Genomic DNA, 25,710 nt, shown 5'->3' on the forward strand with positions numbered 1-25,710 from the left:
ATTGTATTTAGTCTGGTGCTGCTGGACGTTAGAGAGCTGGAATGGTACAGACAGTATTAGTTGGAGATTCTGCTTGAATTTCTCTCCACCTGGGGCCTCCCTGTTTCCCTCCACTCCTCCTCCAGAACCGTCACCTAACTTCCGGCCACTCTCTCCCCTTCTCTGCCAGTCTCTCCCTCCCCGTCTCTCTCTCTCTCTCTCTCTTTCTCGCTCTCTCTCCCCCCGCCTCTTCACACACACACACACACATACACACACTCAAATGAACAGGTTTAACCCAGCGCGTACTCCGTGTGTAAACGCTTCTCCGGTCCGGGTTGGAACTGGGTGACCGGCCGGGGGGATCGAGGTGTTCATCCGTTTTCCACTGCTGCTCCGACCGGCGTGCAGAGCTTGGCGCCCGCACACCGGGGACTTCGATCGGATTTGCCCGACAGCCGACGCGGGAGTGGAGCCGTCCTACCCCCTCCACGCGTTGGACAAAAGAAAAAAATTAGGGGAAAATCAACGGGCTGAACAGAAACAGGAATGAAAATGGATAATCCCCTCCTCGGCCTCGTTGTCTGTCTTTTAATGATCGGTAAGAGTCCATTGATTATTGATAGCTAATTAACTCTCGGTACGCGGCCGCCGTGCTTCGCCTGGAGACTTCAGCCAGAACCCCGTTTACAAATCGGCCAATTTAAGCGGACTGGCTTTCATCGTGCTTTTACATGCCTTAGTTTTGAAAAAGAAAATCAACGAAAGGTATTTACAGTTTCTTTAACGTCCATAAATACTTTCGGCATATGTTCAGCATGTGAAACAATTGTTTTTTTACATTTAAAACTTACATCCAAATTCTTAACGTCACTAGCCAGTCCATGAGCATGGTGTTTTGACACAGGAACTTCAATGGTACGACACAGAAGACTACTCCAAAAAGTTGAGATTTATGTCAGACAGTAGAATTACTTGGTTGAATAAATAATTGTTCATTTAAGAGTGAATCTGCTTATATTACGTTGGTAAATCTTGTAACAGGTTGGCGTTCAGCTACAGATAGCGCCACTTTAAATTGCCGGATTATTAAACGGAGTTCGGTATGAGAAATGGTGTTGCTGTTATGAGAATTCCCTCTTGGGTGCCAAAAGCAGTTTGGCTTGTTGCTATCAACTATTGTAGTGGTGCTGTGCAAGACTTTTTTTTCTGTCTTAAATTTATCTTGAACTCTTGCCAGTACAAATTATATGCCTAATTGCCCGGTGACTTAGAACCTGACGGTTTGGTGACAAACAAGCACTGGCTCGCTTCGGAGTCAGTAGTGTCCTAGACTGTTGGCTTAAATTAGTGCACTGTGAGATGATCGACTGTGGTGTGTGTTTCTGTAGATCTGTGTATTTTTGTGTGTCTTTTCTGATACTGCAGAAGGAAGTAATTGCCCACAATACATGTACAACTTCCCCTTGATATGCGTTGGGTTTAACTGTCATGCTTGAATTTGGTTCAAACTGAAATCTATGCACATACAGGGCACAGCCAATATAATCCTTTTGACATTGTGTTGGGAAAATGACCTCAAATTCCTGACAGATAAGTTCTTGAGTTCTTTTAGAATCCATGACAGTAATTGTTGTGAGTCGTGCGTGTGAAACCGAACTGCATCTAGATAGTTTGGACCGACATGTTGCTACTTCAGTCTGTTCTCAAGGTAACTGTTACATTTCCCAAATGCGTGAAGTCAGTACAGCTTTCCCAATGTACGCGTTGAGTTTAGTGGAGCATCTCACTCAAAACTGTCCAAGCAGGTTCAGATTACGATGTTTGACAAGGTTATTTCTGTTATCAACAGAATTTTCTTTGTATTTCTAATGACTATGACCTTGTGCAACTAACAACAAGTGAAATCACCAGGCTCATTTACTATGTCAACATTCCACTGTACTTGAATATTCACGTATATTTATAAAGATGGACCTAAAGCGCGCTTGGAATCAAGTTGTCTCTTCGTCTGTTACCCGTAGCAATTTTCTGGAATGTATTTGCGGGTCAAAATTGCCATGTATTTCCGCTGGAGAACTGGATTAGGATAATATTTTTATTGTAGAAGACAGGGTTTTATTTAAAATTGTATTGTATTTTTAAGATCCTTTTAAAACGCGATGTAAGAATAAGGCAAACGTCAGGCTTCAGGTACCAGACTCCCCGGTGGACTGGAACCGAGACAGCTGCATCACTCGGAGTGCGGTGGCTCCTAAAAGATTGGCAGTGACATGGCCATGTTGTAGCTTGTAATGTGGCAGTGATAATGTGACAATGTGACAATGATAATGACAGAAGGAAAATTTAGAAAGTCAGAAACTACAGCTATATTATGATAACCTTTTCATTAGGGAAATATGACAAAACACACGACAACAAGGGGATCATCAGCTTAATCTGGGGTGCCTTAGTTCCATTATTATTTCTTGTGGATATTTTTATCATTTTAGTAGAATTTTCCTGCTAGTTTGTTAGATGTTTGCAAAATTCAAGGTAATTATGTCGGCTCGTCATGCAATTTCTCCGTTATGTTCTCGTTTACGATGATTTAGAAAATTAGCGGATTAACAATAATCAGTATTGCCAGAACATTTCCTCCTCTACTGCAGTCATATAAAGACATCTTTCATTGAAAAGGTTTGGACTGACCGCATTAATAAAAGTACCATGCAGATTAAATAGCCATGTTCAGTATGCGCATTCTGGGTTTGTTGTTTTTTTCTTTTTTTTTTCCACCTGATGCCGCAAGGGTGATTATGATCTCACCAGTTCCAGCTGGTCCGCCTGAGTTTTACAAATTAAGGAAACAAGTTAAATTATTAATAACTTGTTTCCTCTACTATCGGTTGAGTGACCATATAAGACTCCTCTGCTATTATTTTAGATTGCTAATGCTGTCAGTACTCTTCTGATTTCTAGCCATCTTTTTGTAGTGTTTTTTCCTCCATTGTGACATGTTGCAAAATGGATAAAGTAGAAAAAAAACATCACTCATTAGGCACTGAGGCACAGCAATAGGCTCACACACACACACAACCTCAGGCCAGATGCCAAATATTGATGGATGATCTAAGCACAGGGGTAGTTACACAGCTTTTTTTTTACCCACCAGATACAGCTAAAAGGACAAGGAAGACTGAGAGGAGCTCTGTTTGTAATTGTACAAAAATCTATAAATATGTCACTCATACAAAAAGTTAACCTTAGTTGATTACAATTCTATGAAATGTGAAGATGCACTAAAAATCAGCTTATATTTGACTCCAGAGGAACAGTAGAGAGTGATTTAAGTTTGTATCGAAAAGTGAATGAACCGTTAAACTCTTAAGAAAACATAGAGACAAAATGAGCAACCTTTTACAAGACTAGACCAGAAACTATGTAGATACCCCAATTGTTTGATATGAATGGACTTTAGCCATAAAGTGAAGGCCCGACAATAAAGGTCTTTGTCTCTGATACTCCTGTTTTCGAGATAGCGGCGAGAGGAGTGTGGTGTGGCGTAGGAGGTAGAGCGATCTGAACATTCCCGGTACGATTCCCAGCGCCTCCTAGTGTGTCGAAGTGTTGTTGAGCAAGACACTGAACCCCAAACTGCTCATGCTACATCTATGATGGGTTAAATGCAGAAAACGTTTTTTCCCGCAAGGGATTAATAGAGTATAATATATTGGGAGGGTTAGATCGGTCAGGTTCCATCCTTCGAACCAGACATTCCTGGTTCGATTCCCGCTCTCCACCTCGAAGTGTTATTGAGCAAGACACTGAACCCCTAACTGCTCCTTTGCTGTCATGGTTCATCCATGACAGGTTAAATGCAGTGGTCAAATTTTGCTGATGTTGTACTCTATGTATAGAGGATTTCTTTTTTCATAATATTGGATTTATGCTCACACTAAGATTTATCCAGCTCTGTGTCAGAGTAGATGTACTTTTTGCAATCGGTAGGCAGACATGAAAAAAATTTAATTAATTTACCGTTGTTGATTTACCATCAACATGACATTATGAATTGTGCGTGGAAGCTGCTTTTTTTGTTTTCTCCAGCTTTAAATGAATTCTTGTTTCACAGAGAGCAAGCAGCTCTTTATCTGTACCTGAGTGCAAACCATGGTCCTCGTATAGCAGTCCTCCGACCAGGAAGCAAAGTGTCAGTTGAGGAACAACTCGGCTGTGTTGCTGCATGCTCCTCTCAGCTGGAATGTCACCGGAGTTTTCCCCCTCCAGGCTTACTTTGTCTGAGTGAGGAATGGAACTTGATGATTGGATTTTATGGAGGCCAACCTCAGTGGGGGAAAAAAACAAACAAACAAACAAAAATGCAGCACTAAAGATACAATAAAACAATATAAATATAATTATGGAGTCATGTTTATATATAAGTCATAGTCTCCGTGTCCTAGTTTCTGCTGTTTGGCCAATCTGCGAAATCTGCTGACATAATCATTCAGCTCTGCACAAATTGCAACAAAGCTCTGTTTGCTCACGTTGGTTTTTGCTTTGCACATGTCAGGCCCATTTGTCAACATAGTCTTATTTCATTTTAAATTACCATCATATTGGACTGGTCTACTTTATGCTACAATATGTTAAACTTGGTCAATGAGGTCACATTAATGCTGATCATTAGTCATCCGACTTAAGGCTCGCATTCAATAAAGCATGCACAAAAATCTTTTCCTTTGATATTTCCATCCTCCTCCTTAATTGATTCTTTTTTAAGATTGATGTGTGGTTCATCATCTAGATGTGGATTAAGTCATTGCATAAAACATTGATTTACGAAGCGCTCAATCTTCTGATTTCAGTTAACAAAAGTTTTGTTCATTGAACTGTCATTATTGAAATGTCAGGCGCTGGTAAAGTGACTAACAAATAAGTGTCAGTCCTTGTGTTGCTTTTCTCTGCTGTAATACTGGCTAAAAAGCTTCTCGATTGTTTTGCTGAACATTTTTATTTTTAACTTTTCCTTCGCAGGTGGGTGCTTGGCCCGGGTCGTTACCGTATCTTCTGGTCCTTTAATCCGGGTGGAGGGTCAGCCAATCTCCATCAGATGTGACGTCAATGATTACATGGGACCCCGTGAGCAGGTTTGTAGATTATTTATCTGCAGACTTTACACATAGTTGCTATGCTACAGCTTGGTTTGCGAGCAGATCACACCTTTGAATGGTGTATGTCACGGTTAACAGTTGTCATGAGAAAAAAAAACATGCTACTGCCCAGTCTTTCACACACACCTCACTAACAATGAATATGTTGGCTTATTTGAATATGTTAAAACAGATTAATTGATGAGTTTGTGATTAATTCCATCAAGACACTAACATGATTACAGCTCCCCGTCATGACACTTGTGAGAGGTGCAGGACCAGCCAATCACCTGTCCCCATTGTACACAACATGGTTATTCAAACATACAGAGTGCTTAGATGAGAAAGATAGACATGCAAAAATATTGCCCTGAGTGACACTACAGTGGCACGCCCTATTTCCTTAAGAGTTGAGAGTATGCGATACCACGAGCATGTGTGGCGTGTTCTTGTCAGTACCCGCACAACATTCTGCACCTGAGACCAAGCAAGATAAATTGCTGCAAATCTCTCCACTCTCAACTGGCAGTGTGTTGATTGTACACAAAGCTGATTCACCATTCAGGAGCAGACGGCCACAGAGAGTCTGCAGGCAAAGACAAAGAGTCCTTCTAGAAAGTCGTTCCAACCGTTGAGGAATGAGAAAGCAAAGAAATTGACGAACATGCTGACTTCAGTTGGAAACAAGTCATCAATATAAAGTGTCATGACTCTTAAAGCAGTGTATCTCAAATGAGAGGGTTACTTTTTGTGAGAAGTGACGCTTGTTTTCCTCAGAGCATTTACGGGCCAAGCCACTAAATAATTTGTAAACTCACATGGGAAAACTATACAATAACTTAAACGTTGCTTTAAATTCTATAATACTTGTCAATTCTTAAAATTAGTACCAGCATCATTAGTTGAACCGGGGGTTGTGCTCGTGATGTATGGAATCTACTGTTCTGTTAATTTCCGTCCGGACTTTTGGCTTCACAGAGAGCAGACCTCTCACCACGAGGTCCAGTTTGGGTTTTCTTGTTTGGTAATATCATAAGTAACATTTTATAAACAAATAACATTTCATAAACATTTTATAAACAAAGCTAAAGCTGATGCCAGACTGATTTCTAGCATGTCATAGCTTTGATCCACCTGTGATCGCATTGCTCATAAGGCCGCTGTTGTTGTTGTAAGTACTCTGTAACTGACGAATTCCTTACTCTTCTCAACCACATATCTGACGTTTCATAACTTTGAGACCCAAGCACAATTATCAGCCTTCACATTCCTGTTGAGGGATACCAAGTCACAGAGAATCAGTATACATTTATAGGTGGTTTTTTTTTGTGTGTGTATTGGTCTAGGTATTTATATATCGTGGCATTATGACAATTTAAATATGAATCAATTTCTTTTTATGATTTGATTTCATGTTATGAAATTATATAAAGGAGAAAGACCTCTTCTTTGCTATCTAAAAAATGTGAGATTTACAGAATTAGCAGACATTTCTTATTTTTTTGCCATTAATCATGAACTTTCGCTATTTCAAATTGCCCCCTTAAAGAAGTGTTTTAATATGGGCAGTTTGATCTATAATAAAACTCTATAAGAGTAGTTACTATATAAAAACACCACTATGATGTTAAGAATTACTGAACCAATTGTGTGAAATTCAGTTCAAATGTAACATTGATTGATATGATGTGTAGATATTCTCAAGTTAGGAGCCATGATACTAGTGGCCGAGGTTAGCAAGGCTGCAGCTTGCTGTATAGTGAATGATTCTCAGGAAAAGTCCAGTCAAATTTATTTCTTTCCGTAATTATTTTCTTTCTTTGAGAGACGATGAGTATATGTCGTCATTTTACTGATTTAATGAATCAGATGGGTTATTAAGCTTTACTTCCTCAGCCAGAGATTAATTTAAATTCTATATTGTACACCTCGGGGTATCTTAGTCCTCTCTGTGATCATGTTCCATAATTTCAGCCAGGCTATAGAATTTATCTTTTTTTACTATTACATTTAAACAAAGGGAGAGAGCGGTAGAGATAGTGGAAGTTCAAAACTTTAAAAAATAAATGAAATTCAAGACACAATGTGTCAAAAATGATCTAAATAAAAATCATTATAAATACATTAATATATAACTTAGTCCCACTTGGTACAGTGAAGGTTGATATTATTGATATTAAGAAATTTTACTGCTCAAAATGATGTCTTTTTGGATGTTTTGATGGTCTTCCCCTGAAGGTGATAGGTTTCTTTTTTATTTGGAAACCTAGAGATAAAATGTATCATAAATACAATCAGATATATAGTTGGCTTGTCATCGCAAGAAAGAAACATTGGATGGGGTGGCGGGCCTTCACTTTTAATAGCAAATTCCATTGTAATGATATTAAGAATTAATGCTAATGAAGTGTTATTGAACATCTATCAGCAATTTAAAAATATATATGAATATCTTAATCAGTCAACGGATGAATGAATGTAGTTTGTCAACTTACTCTTCTTAAATAAGCTTATGAACCAGTGACAATTTAATAATAAATGGTAATAATGAAAAAATATGTCAGCTGATTTAACATTATCCTCCACGGACCATGAATATACAAATTATAAGTGACATTTTGGCATCGGCCAATCATTATCATCTTCTTTGTCTTGAAGGATTTCGAGTGGATTATGTCCAGGGAGCCAAAAGGGGGGAAGATAGAGATCATCTCCACTTTCGATGCCAGCTATTCACACTCTTCACTGAGCAAGCGTGTGGCTTCTGGTGACATATCCGTGGTGCGACTCCAGGACAACGTAGTGGAGCTGAAGATAGCGGAGGTGAAGTCAATGGATGCTGGTTTTTATTGGTGTCAAACACCGAGCACCGACTCAGTCATCAGCGGCAACTATGAAGCTCAGGTCCAGCTTATTGGTAAGGAAGAGGCGTGTCTTTGAATAAGTATGTGTTGGATGGTTTTTGTACTTTTATTATTTTGGGGGGCACTTTTTTATTTCTGTTGGCTTTTTAAAGAAACTATTTTAAGCACTGTTCTAAGTTATGAGCCACACGAGTTACTAATTTTATATTGACACACACAGACACACAAACCGCTATTAAGCAGTGACTTGCTTGTCATTTGGCTGTTCCATCGCGCACCTCGCTCAAGGCTGGGCAGCAGATGTCTTGTGGGAGGTGTTGGCTTGTGTCAAATGTAGCCCAAAGAGACAAAAGCTGAGCGATGAGCCAAAGCACACGCATGAAAATGTCGTTGACACAGTCTGTGGGTGCTGAGAAAAGCATGACACATGCTTTTCATTAACTTGAAGTGCTGATAAGTGCTGATTGTTGTGACTAGGTTTTGGTTAAAGAAATTGTACCCTTTTTGTAGAAAATGATTGATCGGTCAATACTTGTCGCAACAATTGTCTTACTTGTTGCTGCTCATTTATCCCGTGTGATGTGATGTCATTTGCAGACAATTTGAAGACATTATAGAAGTTGTCCTTGTGTTTGAGAACTCACAGAAATGACACTTGACCAACAAGAGCTCTGGCCCACAATGCAGTTTGGGGATTCCCTGAAATAACTGGACTCAAAGTCTTGGGTGTGTAATTACACAGAATTTGGCAATCTCACCTTGTGTTTCTCAAGGATAATTTTAATTGTCAGGAAGGGTTGAAGGAATCATTGAAAGGCCACATCATACAGATCAAAGTCCCCTGTGCAACTATCAGAATATTCTTATGTAGTCAATTTTCTCTCTTCACATTTACCTAATCTTCTTCATCTTTTCCTTCGGCTTGTCCTTTAAGAGGTCACCACAGCAAATCAGCCTTCTCCATCTAACTCTATTCTCTGTATCCTCTTCTCTCATACCAGCTAACTTCATATCCTCTCTCACTACGTCCATAAATCTACCCCCTTACGCTTAAAAATGGGTACCATCACTCTTCTTCTTCATTCCTCAGGCATCTTCTCACTCTTAAGATCCTGTTGAATAATCTTGCCAGAAAAACTACCTCTGCCTCTCCTCTCACCTCGTCTACCCTTCCCTCCCTTTCATTTTCCTCATTCATCAGCTCTTCAAAGTACTCTTACCATCTTCCCATCACTCTTGTAGCATCTGTCAATACATTTCCCTCTCTATCCTCAATCAGCCAGGCCTGCTGTATATCCTTTCCATCTCTATCCCTCAGTTTTGCCAACCTGTTTAAGTCATTCTCTACCTCCTTATTGCCCTACTGAGCATACAAGTCATAAGTCCTTTGTTTTGCCTTTGCCACCTCCATCTTTACCTTATGCTGTATCTCCTTGTCCTCCTGTCTGTTCTCCTCAGTCCCTTCTTCCTTACTAACCATTTTCTCTGTATACACTCCTGCACTTCCTCATTCCATCACCAGGTCTCCGTATCTGCTTTCCTTCCAGGCAACACACCAAGTACTCTCCTACCTGTCCCCCTGATCACATTAGCTGTTGTTTTCCAGTCACCTGGGAGCACTCCCTGACCACCCAGTGCCTTTTTCAACTCCTCCCTGAAAACCATACAGCTCTCACCCCTTTTCAGCTTCCACCATTTTGTCTCCTGTGCTCTACCTGTGCGCTCCTACCTCCGCTCTTATAAGTTACCTTATGTTCCCTGATCACTACAGCCATTTCCATCCTTTTCCAAAGTCTATCACCATCAGTCCCTCTGTGTTCCTCTCCTGTATACCAAATCTGCCCATCACTTCCTCATCCCCTCTAACGCCTGCATCAACATGCCCGCTGAGGTCTGCACCAATTACCACTCTCTCATCCCTGGGTATGTTCTTCATAATTTCATCTAACTCATTCCAGAAATTCTCCTCCTCTAACTCACATCCCACCTGCGGGGCATAGCCACTAACAGTGGGCATCACACCTTCAATTTTCTAACTTCAGACTCATAGGTTTATCTGATATTCTTTTCACCTCTAGAACATTCCCCACAAACTCCTCCTTGAAAATAACTCCTCCTCCATTTCTCTTCCTGTCAGTACCATCATAGTACAACTTGCCCCTAAGCTTCTAGCCTGACTACCTTTCCACCTGGTCTCCAGGACACACAGTATAGGAAGTATAGGAAATATACCTTCCTTCTTCCCATCATGTCAACCCACTGTTTACCTTTTCCTGTCATTGTCCCAATATTCAAAGTACCTACTCGCAGTCCCAGAATCTTGCCTTTCCTCTTCTCTCTCTGCTTCCAAACATGCCTTCCGCCTCTCCTTTCTTGACCCACAGTAACTCAATTTCCACTGGTGCCTTGCAGGTTATCGGCACAAATGGCGGTCGTTGTTAACCCAGGCCTCGACCAATCCGGTATGAGATTCTTAGGTTAAATTGACATTTGGTTTTGGCACAAGTTTTACGCCAGATGCCCTTCTCGATGCAACCCTCTATGTTTATTAGGGCTTGGGACTGGCATGGGGAGACACTGGCCATGCCCACTGAGGCTGCATTTGCCTTTTCCCTAATGCCACTCAATCAGTTCAGAAGATTAAAGAAAAAATGAAAAAGAAAAAGGCAGCAGGTGTCTGCAGGTTATTGCAAAAATACTTTTTGGGTCAATTTTAGTACTTGTTTTTTCAATACATTGCTCTGCTTAATGATGCATATTGTAAACCCCTGGTCTTCTAGATTTCAAAAAAAAAAAAAATTCCAGTGGAGATTTTTGTCCCGGAGTCATTTTTCACAATGTTGATTAAATGTAGAGAATTTGACAATCATGGGGTTACATTCATTCTGTTTACCTAGGGTCACAGTGGAGTACTCATTGATTATTTTTAAAACACCATTCAAATTATTTTAACCTTCTTGCCTGAGGACAAACATTATGTCAGTGGTTAATTATTTGTTTATTTATTTTGTAAAATATGCTTTCTACCATCTTATATATGTATATATATATATATATATATATATATATATATACATATATATATATATATAGCTTAATTTTTTTTTGTGCCGTGTTTCCAAGTAATCAGAACTTTTTCAAATTCATAGCCACAAAATTGGCTAAGTGGCCCATCGTCAGTCATATTCTATCAAGTATGTGAATCAGTGACTGCAAGTGGTAAGACGGTTTACATCACTGTCGTCAAGTGCGTCAAGCCCCCTAAACACAACCATAAAATTGTTCTTCACGCTCTAGTTGTTCTGAGAAAAACAAACTTAATATTTTGTCAGTAAACATTTTGCACTGAAAAGTGATAAGGAAGTTAATCTTCGTGATGTCTGGTCTCGCCTATTAGTCATATCTCATCTGAACTTAAGGGTCTGATAAGCATTCAAACACATCAGATAAATATTACCTTTCTAACTTCCTAGCCTGAAAACCAACTTAAGGCTGATAAGCACTGAATCAGGTACAGTCATAGGCACCATATGTGATCTGGGGTCAGTACTTATTGAATTGGGAAACCATTAACATGCCACTGTTCCTACTCTCCTCCATTCATTACACAACACTTGTTTCGGTGAACACGTATATTTTTGCGACTGTAATTTTCAAAACATATGCCCCGATGAGGAGTGATTGCTTCTTCTTGTGTTTTTTTAAGAGGATTTCTCTCTTGTTTTTATATAATTTTATTGCTGATTTCAGATAACCTGTCAGCTTCACAGCAAATTTCCTTTGAAAATCGCTCAGGTTACTTTACTGTTAAAAAATCCCCCCCAAAATGTACTTTGTTATAGCAAAGAACACAAAATGACCCGAAAATGATCCTTTTGGACCTTCCTATGAAAGGAAAATTAAAGATTTTTTTTCGAACAATTAAATACTACTATAGCAGTAGTTCACTGCTTTCTTGTAAGTGTATAGTTCCAAAAAAGACAGTGACTGTCTAATACTGTATGAATGAATGATTGATGAAAAGCACTGCCATTGATTGGTATGAAAACAATATACGAAAATTAATTAAGTGACCATGCTGAGCAATATGAATATGCACGCACAGTGAATAATAGCCATGAATCAATCAGCCAGTGTAATTAAATAAATGTTTTATACGCTTAAGTATGAAAGTTGGGCAAAAGCCAATGATGATCCATTGCTTAGTCACACTAAAAGAAAGGCAAATTCAAAATTAAAAACGACACTTTGACACTTTAACATAGAAAGAAATTGCCCCTAAAATTTAAGAAATCATAAATGGTGCGTCCAGAAATTAAAAACAATATATATATACATACTTACACTATAAATAAAAACCCCTGGGTTAGTATTACTTCTCTCAGTGCTCTGTTGGTATTATTTAGTTTGACACTTGTGCAGCCAAAGAATCTCCCAGCTTCCTCTGGATAATTCTATTTCCGACAAAGATTTAAAAAGAACTAGCAAAACTCACATTCAGCATTTTCCTTTCAGTTTAATTGGGATGGCCGGCACCTTTCCAGTTAGTAATTAAACACATATTTTTGGGAAAATGTCTGCTGTTGGTCCAAAAGCTCAGAAAAGAAAGGAAAAAAAAAGAAAAGAAGAAAAGAGGTGTTTGTCGTTCCAGAAACATTTTTTGGCTGTCAGTCCTGGAATCTGAGAGATGGAGTTCCAAAAAGGAGATTGTCTGACAGCAGGTTAGTTAGTTCCATAATGCACCATCATGTTCAGCTGCTCTCTGCTTCCCAGCACGCCTCCCCAGACACCTTGTTAAATTTAGACCTGAATTAACTAGGCAGCGTTGTTTGTGTGTGAGAGGCCCTGACGCGAGCATGTAGAGCATTTTCTATTTTGTTGTGTGTGTGTATGGGGGAGGGGCATGAGGGAGTCAGTTGTTTAACAGAGATGATGAGGTAGATTTGCTGCTGCAGGGTGTGTACCAGTCGAGACTCGTGCTTCACGTATCATCTGCGCACACACACACACACACACACACACACACACACACACACACACCTCTTCCATCTCTCCACTGAGGCTGTTTAGTTATGTAAGAAACAAGTGAAGAAGAGGTCGCTAAGGGTTTGAAAACTCCTTTCAGGCTAATTTTAATTGATAGAGCTAAACGCAGATTATTCTTTCTGCCTTACTTATCTGTCGTGTGCATTCATGTCACTGCAGCACATTAGTAGCTCTGAATATTCAGCCGAGTCTTGTTGGTGTCCAGTTCGGGCCTTTCTCTAGAGTACGCATTTAAAATACACACTGAGCAATCGTTTGGTCACCTTTAGAACTACCACCCAGCCAGTTTATCAGGGTGGCAGTTCTATTTACCAATATATTCCTTTAGATATTAATATTTGGTTTTATGAAAATTGTCAGGTCATCCGGCAACAACTGTATGCGGACAGAGAAAAGCAGGAGGTGGTACCACTCTTTTATGTTCTGTAGTTAGCTCCTCATATGCCATCTTTTTTCAGATGCCTAAATAGCAATATCACAATGTTACCTTTTGATGTCTTGATATTGATATTTTGTTGATTTGTAAGTACTACAACATACTTTTTGGTCTTCCTCAAGACCTCCTGCCTGGCAGCTCCAATTCCAGCATCTATCTACCATGCATTCACTATCTCTCCTCTGTACATGACCCAACCATCTCGGTCTGGCTCTCCAAAACATCCAACAAGTGCTGTCCCTCTGACAGACCCATTCCTGATCCTATCGATCCTTGTCACTTCCAAAGAGAACCTTAACATCTACATCTCTGTGACCTCTAGCGCTGCCTCCCGTCTTTTCGTCATTGTCACTGTTTCTAGTCCATACAGCATCTCTGGTTTCACCACTGTCATACACCTTTCTATACACTTTTTCCTTTAATTCTGACTGATCGTCTTTAATCGCATACTACCCCTGAACCCTTTTCTCCACCCACTCCAACCTGCTTGAACCCATTTCTTTCCCTCTTTTCCACACTCTCCGTGCTCTTGACCCTTAGACTTGACCCTAAGTACTTGCAATCCTCCAACTTCTTGATCTCCACTCCCTGTTGCCTCACCATTCTACTTGGGTTCATTCTCATTCACACTCCTATATTCTGCCTTGCTATGACTAACCTTCATTCCTTTCCTCTCCAGAGCATACCTCCACCTCTCTTTATTTTCTTCAACCTGTTCCTTGCTCTCACTACAGATCAAATTGTCATCTGTAAACATCATGGTCCATGGAGATTCCTGTCTAACCTCATCTGTCAGTCTGTCTATCATCACTGCAAACAAGAAGGGGCTCAGAGCTGATCCATGATGAAGTCCCACCTCTGCCTTGAACTTCTCTGTTACCCCTACAGCATACCACACCACTGTCTCGCAGCTAGCATACATGTCCTGCAGCAGTCTAACATACTTCCCTGCCACTTCAGATTTTCTTATAAGCATATGTACAACAGGGAGAGTTCCTCTCCCTGTCGTACCCTGTCGTTTGCTTTTTCTAGGTCTACAAAAACACATACACTGTTTACATATGCTGACCACTGTTATGTCTATTTTCCACTACTCTTTCCCAAAACTTCATTGTATGGCTCAGCCACTTTATCCCTCCACAGTTACTGCAATTCTGCACATCCCCCTTATTCTTAAAAATGGGCACCATTACTCACTTCCTCAGGTATCTTCTTACTCTTAAGATACTGTTTAATAATCTAGCCAGAAAAACTACCTTTGCCTGTCCTAGACACTTCTATACCTCCACAGGTGTATCATCAGGACCAACTGCCTTTCCACTCTTCATCCTCTTCAATGCCTTCATCACATGACTTTTACTAATCTCTGCTACTTTGTGTTCTACTATAGTCACCTCGTCTACCCTTCCCTCCCACTCATTTTTGTCAATCTTCAGCTCTTCAAAGTACTTTTTCCATCTTCCCATCATTCTTTTGGCATCTGTCAATACATTTCTCTGACTATCCTTAATCACCCGGACCTGCTGTACATCATTTCCATCTCTATCTCTCTGTTTTGCCAACCTGTATAAGTAATTCCCTCCTTACTGTCCAACTCGGCATACAAGTCATCATTGGCCCTTTGTTTTGCCTTTGCTACCACTCTCTGTATAAAAGCAATGTTTTGTGAACAAAATTGAAATCTTCCTGAAAGAGAAATTGGACTATCTTTTGCTTTTTGCCCACCTGGCCAATGTAACCCTAAAAATGTACTATTGAACCTAAGAAATGGATAATGGGATTTCTTTTTTGCATCCATAGTTAGATAATATCGGAGAAAGTAATCAAAAATGTTGTCTTTTTTTGTACAACTTAGATATGAATATCCCTCAATGGCTAAAGGGTAGAGTAACTTTTGCAAAATCAATCCTGGCAGATGAAAAGGTTGGGGCAACGCCTGCGGGCTGATACTGTAGTGGGAGTCCCCTCTCATCGCCCTGCAGTCAGATTTTGATTTTCAGTCAACCAGCTGGTCCAGATCCAGTTCTGTATTGATGATTAAAAGGGAGTGGAGCAACTTGCTGAATAATAACGTGTCATTTCCTAAAGTGTTTTAGGAATATTTCTTTCCAAATGGGACCTGCTGCCACAGGATCATGTTGGCAGTACGTTGTTGGGCGTCTGCTCATTCCTGTCAAAGGAAAACCCTGAATTAAACACGCTGCAACAATTGTTCGTAGTCTCGTTGGAGTACAGTAGTGCTTCTAGCGTCTCTAAATTATTATGGCAATGATTTATTCATAAGGGATAGCATCTTAATAATTAAACATGCTCTTGTGAGCGTTTAACAACCGGATGTTTCTAGCATCTGAGCTGATGAAGATGTTTGTGTTGCTGGCATCACAATCCAGCATCTTTCAGTTTGAAAGCTTCGCTGTGCAGTGTAAACTCTCTAAATGCCTAAATGCCTGTTTTCCCCTCAGGACACGAGTGTGGCATAAATGTAATTCCCCAATGCAATGCTGCAAACAGTACTTCCCAACCATCTGTCACTTCTTGGAATATTTTGTATCTGAAGAATCGGATGATGAATAATGGTGTTTCACTGTATACATTAAATATTGTATCTAAAATATTGAAATAACCTTCTTGTTTGCGAGTCAGTCGTCAACCCACATGGACACACCCAGCCCTTTTTTTCTTATTTTTTTTTCATCAACCAGAGAGCTAAAAAAGGTTTCTAATTTGTTTTAAGTAGCCTGCCTCTCAATTCTGATGATTAACCCCCCACGTCTTTGCTGCAATTCATCAGATGATCGCAATCTTTTGCTTCGCAGCCCCTGCTGTGAAAATTGGAAGTACAGTAAGGCTTTTTGTTGTTGTCGTGTTGCATTCTAAAGCAAAGTCATACTCCCAGCAAGATATCCAGCAGGGATAACATCCCTAATTTTTGTCTGATTTCCTTGCTCAAGATGACTTGCAGACCTCCTTCATATATGATAAGAATAAGACCTCAAACTGTAAAGCTACTCAAACACTCGCAGGAACCAAATAATTCCGATCAAAATCTTTAATAGACAATAGAGTGACAGAGTGGAGATAAGGGTCTCTGTGTACAAGTACAAAAGTTCAGATTGTTACCTGAGCAGGGAAGTTATTATCCTTTGTGAACACTCCTCTGGGTGTGTTCCACACTCCTTTGGGTGTGTTTCACATTTGTCAATACACACGGGCAATCATGTGTTTACAGCAATATCCAAGTTTATTTGACTCTCCAGTTTGCTTCCCTTTAGCCAGCGAACTTGAGACTGAATGTCTGCGAGTGAAACCTAATCTTCACCCGGAGTTTTAACTGGATCCAACAGCTTGGAGAAATATTTAACTGCTGGAAAGATGCTCTCTACATGAATCAGTGCCGTACAGCAGAGGAAGAACTAGCTTTGCTTAGCTACTTATTCAGTTAAAAGTGAGAGAGAGAGCCTGCAATGTGTCGGAGCTGGCCATGTACCCAAACACAGCCGCTGGGGTTTGGTGAACCCCTTTTTCTGTTAAAGTAAATGAGTATTTTTCAAATGAGAGACAAACCTGACTATCCGTTGCCATGAAAGAGCAAATGAATAATTATCAAGAAAACATGACCAAAAATCATCAAATGTTATTTTTCCTATCCTTTGGGCTATTCCCTTCAGGGGTCGTCACAGCAAATTGTCGTACTCCATCCAACTCTATTCGCTGTATCTCTAAAAATCATCAAATAGTGGCTGAAAATGTGCAGCCCTTCCCCCTCCCCCCCCAAAAGAACAAGTTATTCAGTAAAAACATCAAGAAACTTTTCAAGTTTTCCATGTGTTTGCAAAAAAAGATCTATTTACATTTACAATACAAAAGTGTCGATAAACTGCCAAAAAAACAGGAATTTGAATTAGAAATATAATTGCTTCAATGGATTGCCAGGATAGTAGTAACTACTAGTAGTAACTACTACTACTAGTAGTAACTACTATAAAACTATTGGGCGATAATAGAACAAGTTTGTGTATTTTTAATTATGACTAAAGTTCAGGTCATTGGCACTGTCTCAGATTAATTTTATTCTAAAAAATATTTGTGCTTGTCACAGATGTACCTTTTAGCGTGCTCATAACAAAACAAAGTCAGATGTCCACGGTGCCCCGCTGTCTTCAGAGACAACTGTGCTGTTTGTTTTGATTTTGGAGCAACGAGGAGTCAATCAGATATTCCAAAAATGTGAAATCACAATGTTTAGTTTGAGCAGCAGCCTGAGAGATGCCAGTAACATTTACTCATTGTGCTGCTATGGTACAAAGCAAGAAATAATTGGCAAAGTCTCCTTTTTAATCAGAAGCTAGGAAAGGTGACAAGAAGAATTAGACTTCATAATGCAACGACTCACCTACGATCCTTGCTCTGCTTTTGACTTTACTTTTCATTCCCAAATCATTTTCATTTTCATTCCCTTTTGATGTCCCCCCCCCCACACACACACACACACACACATACCACTGCCTCTATTTAAATCAGCCATCTCTCGCAGACTCGTTTGTTTCAGAAAAATATACAGAATTTATTTTATTTATTTATTTTTTATGGAGCTTAACATCAAAGTATAGAAGGACAGGGCGGGAGGAAAAGGCAGCGCTTACTGTCGTCATGTCACTGTCTTTGTTTTTTTGTATTATTATTATTTATTTTCACCACAATAATAAGCAGGCTTTTTTCAAGTAAGATCCTCAAGACACAGTTTACCACATGAAGTTGCTGCAGCAATGGAAAAATATTTACTTTTATTGCACTTTTTACCAACATGATACTCAACAAAAGAAATGGAGCTCGGAAATAATTTTCCCAAGTCCCAGCACAAAGAAGGAAGTTTTTAGAATTCGATTTTAAAGGGAACGAGCCAATTAGCTGCCTAGGTCTTTGAGGTGAATTCAATAGCAAAGTAGCCAGGTCTTTGACGAAATAGCGTGAGAGAAGCAGACTTGCTGCTCAGCCTTGCCCTGAGTGGGATCCCTGCATAAAAATTCATTTTCGGGATTTGTGAATGATTAACTACAAAAGACACCTGCGGCCGGATGACCAAAAGTAGGGTGTGCAAAGAGCTATTAACATGAGATAAAACTGGCATTTTTTGCAGTCATATCCCGAATGAAGCTTTGAACTCCTGTTAAGTTTTACTGGTGACTGCAGTAGTACTGAGCAATGAAAGAAATGTTGAATGGATTCATCTGTTTGGAGTATTTCCTGTGGTGTTGATGAACCTCAAGTATAAACCTTTCAGAACATTATTAAAAACATTCTTAACACTTAATCTTCTATTGATATTGGATTTCAGAGACCAACCTTCTGGATTTGTAAGTGTTCCATGTGACAAAATGCAAAATGAATGTGTGTGTTGTGTGTTTGCCTTTTTTTTATGATTTTCCAAAATATTTCTTATTCAGAGATAATCACCTGTGGTGTGGTAATACAAATTAAAAAAAAATGCATTTTCTCTCTTTCCACTAGTCATCCCCAACACCCTCAAGGTGGTCCCACAAGCACCACCTCAAGTAGTCCCAGAGGGAAGTGAAATCACGCTGTCCTGCAATGTCACCCGGGAACTTACTCAGCCCACCTACATCTCCATCACCTGGTCACTGAAGAAAGGAGGAACGTCAGAGGAGATATTGACCTTCGGCCCACAGGGGGACGTGGTCACAGGCATGAAATACACCCGGCGTTACACTGACGGAGGGATCCGATTGGTCCCTGGGAAGAATGGACTGTTTGAACTGGTGATTTCCAGACTGATGACATCTGATGAGGGAATCTATGAATGTAATGGAACCGAGTGGACGCATGAAAATGGAGGACAGTGGACAAAAATTGTGGAGAGTATAAAAGAAATGGGAACGGTGGCTGTTACCCCAACAGGTAATAAAAGTAAACCACACCGAAGCAGAGGCTGTAGACATATTTTCACTGATCAATTATCGATGTGGTGATTTTAGTGGAATTTTTGTCTTTCCAACACTATTTTTAGAGAGAAGCATCTTGAATATGATGTCCGTAACCCTACCCAGGGCCAAAACCATTTAACTCAGACTTGTATCTTATTAAATGTAGTTGCCTATAGTTTAACCACAGAAACCTAACATGCGGAAGGATTTAGGCAAAGTCCTGTAGTTTTAATAGATTTCTTCTCAGAACTGTGTTCATGTTACAACACAAGGCACATTCTCACTCTGAAGTTGCTTCATTTTTAATTCAACTTCTTAACAGCATGTCGAAGTTGTTCATACAATTCGAAAGCAAGTTGTTGTCATAGGGATTGATTGATGCACTGAGGTTCCAACATATTGTAATGAAAGAAATGTGAAAATATACATCATCAATCCCAAAAATGTATGTCAATTCTGATAAGAGTAAAAAAAAACATGCTTTCAAGGGTCGGTATCGGAACGGGATAGCTCAGATGTAACTGAATGAACAGAATATCTGTAACTAAAGAACAAATTACCTTTACAATGGTTAAAAGTTACCAGAAATATACAACGGAAAGTTGCACAAAATTACCTGCAGGTTAGTTAGATATTTGAAGGAAATCCCATTTGTTCAAAACTAGCTTTTAATTGATTTAATCAGACAAAAAAGTGATCTCATAATTAGCTGAAAAAACAAATTATAAATCCCTAGAATGAACACAGGAACATTTGAAAATTTATCCTCAGTTGGTACAAGCAAGTGTCTTTCAGAGCTCGTCCCAACGCTGAAAAAAGCAGACTGTTGCCTCAGAAAGGGCAACCGCTGTAAAAGTTGTGCCAAAAAACAACTATGCGAATCAAATCTATGACTTCCATCCCAGATCAGTCGAGGCCCCGGGTTAACAATGGCCGCTTTTGGTGCCTAAAGGCTGCCAGTGGATATTGGGCCATTGTGGGTCAAAGGAGAGGGGGATTATGTGTTTGAAAGCAGAGAGAGAAGAGAAAAGGCAGAAGTCTTGGTCTTTGAGTAGAGACTTTTTTGGGACGATGAGAAGCAAAGTTAGACATGATGGTTGACATCATGCAGAGAAGGAAAGTTGGTTATACTGTGCGCCCAGGAGACCAGGAGCAGTTGTACTATCATGGTATAGAGAAATGGAATAGGTGTACGGTAATCTTGGGGAAGCTTTTTTGGAACGGTGGTGCAAAGTGTGCTAGATAAACTGATGAGTCTGAAGCTAGAATTGAAGGTGTGATGCTAAATACCGTTAGTGACTATTCAATGCAGGTGGGATGTGAGTTAGAGGAGAGGGAAAAATTCCGGAGTGAGTTAGATGACGTGAAGCAAAATATCCCCAGAGGTGAGAGAGTTGTCTTCGGTGCAGACTCCAATGGATATGTTGGTGCAATTAATATAGATGACAAAGAAGTGATTGGCAGGTTTGGCATCCAGGTTAGGAACACAGAGGGACAGATTGTGATAGACTTTGCAAAAAAACATGGTAATGGCTGTGGCGAATACTTTTTTCCAGAAGAGGCAGGAACATAGGGTCACTTCTCAGGAGCACGTTAATAGAATACGTTTTATACAGACGGTGTAATCCAAAGAAGATCAGTGACTGCAAAGTAGTGGCAGGGTAGAGTTTAGACAGACAGCACAGGATGGTGGTTTGTAGGATGAATCTGATGACAAGGAAGATGAAGAAGACAAGGCAGAGCATAGGATGAAATGGTAGAGGCTGAAATAGGAGTGTTGTACGTTTTTCAGAGAAGAATTAAGAAAGGCTCTGGATGGTCAAGTATGAGCCTCCAGATAAGATATTACTTTATTGATCCCCATTGGGGAAATCCGATTGCCACAGCAGCACAGGGCAAGAGGAAAGGTATGAAAAGACATTAAAAGGACAGGGACAATAAATGGATAAATCCCATTAAATGGGATAGAAAAAAACAACAAATAAAGGAGTAAAAATAGATTTTAAAAAATGCAACCTGAGAACAAGAATTAAGAGAGAAGTTGCCGGTAGTAGCTAGTAAGTACCAATGAGGCTCAGTCAAGTCAAAGCTGTGGGCTGTCCGAACTGCTGCTGTACGGTCTGAGGCTGAGAACTGGACACATAAGACCATATGAATCGTTCAGTTCTGTAGGTGGGATGATCTGCTGGCTGAATAAACTGCTCATAGCGTTAGATGGTGACAAGGATTGTCCAAGATTGCACCAAGTTGGTCCTTGACCCTCCTCTCAGCCACTATTTCCTAATGGTCCAAGTTTAGTCCCACCGCTGAGCAGGCTTTCCTCAGCAGCTTGTTGAGCCCGTTGACCTCACCAGTCTTGGCACTGCAGCACAGCAAAGAAGAGCGCACTGGCAACCTTAAAGTGGTCTTGAGGAGGTCTTGAGGAGCCCACAAGGGACACTGAACGACAATTGTCTTCTCAGGAAGAACTTCCTGCTCTGTCCTCTCCTGTAGAGGGAAGAGATTAGTAAAGGTGAAGTGAGGAGAGCATTGAAGAGGATGAAGAGTGGGAACGGCAGTTGGCCCTGATGATATACCTGTGAAGGTATGGATGTGTCTAGGAGAGACACCAGGAGAGTTTCTGCTTATAATATTCAGCAGTATCTTAGAGTGAGAGAATGCCTGAGGAATGGAGAAGTGTGATGTGCTAATGTTTTTCAAAATGAGGAAGATATGCAGAATTGCGGTATCTATGGAGGAATCAAGGCGATGAGACATACAATTATGTTTAGGGAAAGAGAAGTTGAAACTACACTGAGAGGGGAAGTCAACATTTGTGAGGCTGATTCACTGTGTTGTATCCTGAAGGGAAAAGAAGAAGAACGTGGAAACATTTGAAAATTTAAACAACAAATATGCTGTTTACCTCCAAAATGTTTGGTAGTCAACATTGAAAGAAGTAAAACCCGGAAAATTTCAATTAGCAGGAATTTGGAAGTAATACATATGAATTATCTTAATTTCTGTAAATTATTTTTTAATAATAGAAACTGTCAGCACATGGAATTACGAACTTCAAGTCGTGTATCAGAAATTTTGACATGGTTCGCTCTTTCCACCTCTAATAGCTTGTATACAGATCAATACATGGATTTATAGCTTTATAATGAGTTATTGCTTTACCCGGCTGGTATGTGCTGCTGTTGATGATTCGGGGGGATATTAAGGCCCCATCAGGCTTTTGTGTGGCTTGCTAGTGCTGACACAGTGCAAATCAGAAAGCTGAATACAAATAAATCTCAAGACAGGTCAAAGTGAAAGTAAAATCTCATTAAAAGCTGGTGAATAAAAATTAGGTTTTAAAAAAGTTTTGTAGTGATAGTTGCTTTACAGTCCAGTCTTGGCTCTAGGCATGTCTTTTTTTTTTTTTTTTTTGTTTTGTTTTTGTACTCAGGAGAGAATTCTTGGCACTTGTAACTGAAAATGACAGGTGGTAAATCGAGGCTTCAAACCGGACGGTCTCCCAACAGTATGGGCCACAGGTGCTGCAGCCGTGGGATCCCAAGCAGCATAAACATCAGACACCAAGCAGGACAGCCCATCCTTAGCAGCTCCAGGTTGTAAGAATTTGTGGATAATTTATCTGTGGGGAGCAATAAATCCTCAAATCTCACTCTTGGTGTTTGATAAAAAAGTCTTAGCATGTGTTTGAAGTTTTCTATGCTGCTGTGTTGGACATGAAGCGGTCTTGCAAGAACATAATAGAAGAGAAAAGAGAATTGAGGGATGAAGTTAGGGATGAATGGAGGGATGGCAGGCTCTTTGTTGTGTGGTTGCCTTCATTTCAACGGCATCCACTCCTCTCCAGGACTCGCTCTGTCCCAGGAGGCTGCTGACCCTCGCTGTCTGCCTGGAAGAGGCCCCTCTACACACTCACACACACAATTGTTCGTCGCGGTTGCCGTGGCCACTGCATCTTATGTTTTTTCTTGGTTACCATATCCTCTTAAGTGCTGGAAAACACCCAGCAGTTTATAATGAAACCAGAACAGACACACACATTAAGGCGTGCAAATGTACACGGACACAGGTCTCAGGTTCATTGTATCCCAGTCAGTTCGTATTGACTCACTCACTTGAGTAAAGAGGATGAAAAAAGTCAAATAGCATGGGCTTTGTCTGTTTTGTCCTTTCCCAGACACCGTACGGACCCTTTTTTAAGACATGCTGTTGTCCCTGCTGTCTGTTTTTAGATGCCCAGGAAAGAGTGAAGACTGGTTTAATTTACTCATATTACGTATAAGCCTTGGGAGGAAGGTAGAGCCCTTCATTTGCTTTGGGAATCTAAAGAATTCTATCTTGTACAGTGTCAATGATGTTTACAGTAATTTTGTGAATGTCCTCATATCTTGCTGAGCAATTCTCTATTGTATTTATAATATGGTCAATGTGCAACACTATCTATAAGAATCAGAATCCGAAAGATTATCCCAGAAGGGCAATTGTGGGAACATGGGTTACTGGCATCATATCGTGACCATTGTCGTAATCATTAGAGGGATTTCGAAAATATGGCCATGAGGCCCTCGGCCATGAGTGAACTGTGGCTTTACTGTGAAAAATCTGTTGTGAGAAATCAGTAGGAAGTTGTAACAGATGACTGTTATTTTTAATATACCACAAAAGCACATGTATTTATATATCAATCATCAAGAAATGTGTTTTTGTGTTTTTTTTTTTTTTTGTTTTTGTTTTTTTCAACAAAATTTACAATTGAATCAATATAGGCATATAATTTTACTCTCCTGCATTATGCTGGGTACATATTTTGTTTTGGTTAAGTATTTTCAACCAATAACCAGATATGATTATATTGTTTGATCACAAAAAGGCTTCTGGATTCAATTGGCATTTGATATATTTTTTTATATATTGCCAGAGACCAAAAAATTCATAATAAAATATTTGCTTTTTTGGAGTCCAATATTATGTTACTAGAATTCAGTGGCTCAGATACTGTGTAGTGTACATTCATTTATACATTCTTTTAAGGGGCCAACCCTTGTTTTGTTTAGCCAGTTTGGCCTGTATTGAAAGCCCTTTAATTGTATGAGGTAAAATGACATTATCCTTGTCTATCTTCTCAAGGTCAGTCCCTGACTGTGAAGGCGTCCTCATCTTCTTCTACTCCCTCAAGTCTGCTCCTCTCCCCCAGCGATAAGCTGACCCTGCTTTGCTATGTCGCCGCTGAAAACCTGCCCTTCCTGGCCTTGGAAGTGACTTGGCTGGCCGATGGCCGCGACATCATCACCATGGAGCGCAGTGGCGTGGTGATCTCGAACATGTCTGCCAATGGCGCACAGGGGAAGCGCGGTGAGGCTAGCCTAGAGCGAACGGCAGCCAACGAGTACACACTGGAGGTGAGAGGGGTGAGCGGAGGGGACGAAGGTCTATACACCTGCCGGATCCGAGCCTTCATTGAGAAAGGAGGGCGTAGCGCAGGAGGAGGAGGAAGATGGCACATGGCTGCTGAGAAGACGTCCAGCCCGATCACAGTGAAAGTGGCTCAGATCAGTGAGTGAAACCTCAGGCCTTTTCTTTTTAAAATCTGTTGATTCAATAAGACCCGATGAGATATTTAACCATATACAGTGGAAGAGAAAATGGAGAATCCTTAGAATGCGGTGATGATACCGCTTAAACTTAAGGCCATCGTAGGCAAAACTCTGGGATTTTTACTCACATTTACCACTTTATTAAACTTCTTTCTCATGCAACTATTCATTCACTCGTACTTACACATTTTCTATGCCTTATCTTTAATCTATAATGGGTTCCCAGACATTCAATTTTGGATTGATTCCTAAATTCGTCATGGTGAAGGAATTACCTTAATCCAATTATTTAAGGAAAAATGAAACCACACATTTTTACATCTTCTTAAGACACTGTCACATCATGAAACCAAATTCAAAGTCATACCTGTTTCTCTAAGGCAGTGATTGTTTTATTAGATAATCAACCTACATGATGAAAGGCATAATTACATTTGCAAATAGAAACACTGCCTGCACCTGGTATTATGCTTTTTTGCATGATACGTGATGCAAGACAAATAATTTCACTATTCTGTTTTTGTCTTTTTCTTCAACATTGGATCCCTAATCAGCCCAGTGCCTCTGTAAAGATAAAACAGTTTCACATTCAATATGTTTCACTGAAACTACCTGTTTATGGCCGGCAGGAGGTTGAATGAAGGGTGCAGTAAATCATTTAATCTGGTTACAACCAAACATGAAACATTAGGTATGCATTTCTAGCCAGTTGCT

General features: G+C 40.0%; 1 protein-coding gene across 1 annotated transcript in view; it reads left to right on the plus strand.

The window, feature by feature from the left end:
• The first annotated feature begins 249 nt into the window (after positions 1-249).
• ptgfrnb (prostaglandin F2 receptor inhibitor b) overlaps positions 250-25,710 on the plus strand; it is a 69,296-nt gene continuing 43,835 nt past the window's right edge. The window contains exons 1-5 of the mRNA XM_086148261.1: positions 250-580; positions 4,999-5,111; positions 7,773-8,031; positions 18,969-19,376; positions 24,530-24,955. Of these exons, the coding sequence (XP_086004387.1) occupies positions 529-580; positions 4,999-5,111; positions 7,773-8,031; positions 18,969-19,376; positions 24,530-24,955 (1,258 nt within the window). The 5' untranslated portion in view covers positions 250-528. The remainder of the gene's footprint in view (positions 581-4,998; positions 5,112-7,772; positions 8,032-18,968; positions 19,377-24,529; positions 24,956-25,710) is intronic.

Source organism: Fistularia commersonii, chromosome 6, assembly GCF_037954325.1.
Source record: "Fistularia commersonii isolate RoL2024-O1a breed Wild chromosome 6, RoL_Fcom_v1.0, whole genome shotgun sequence".
Classification (NCBI taxonomy): domain Eukaryota; kingdom Metazoa; phylum Chordata; class Actinopteri; order Syngnathiformes; family Fistulariidae; genus Fistularia; species Fistularia commersonii.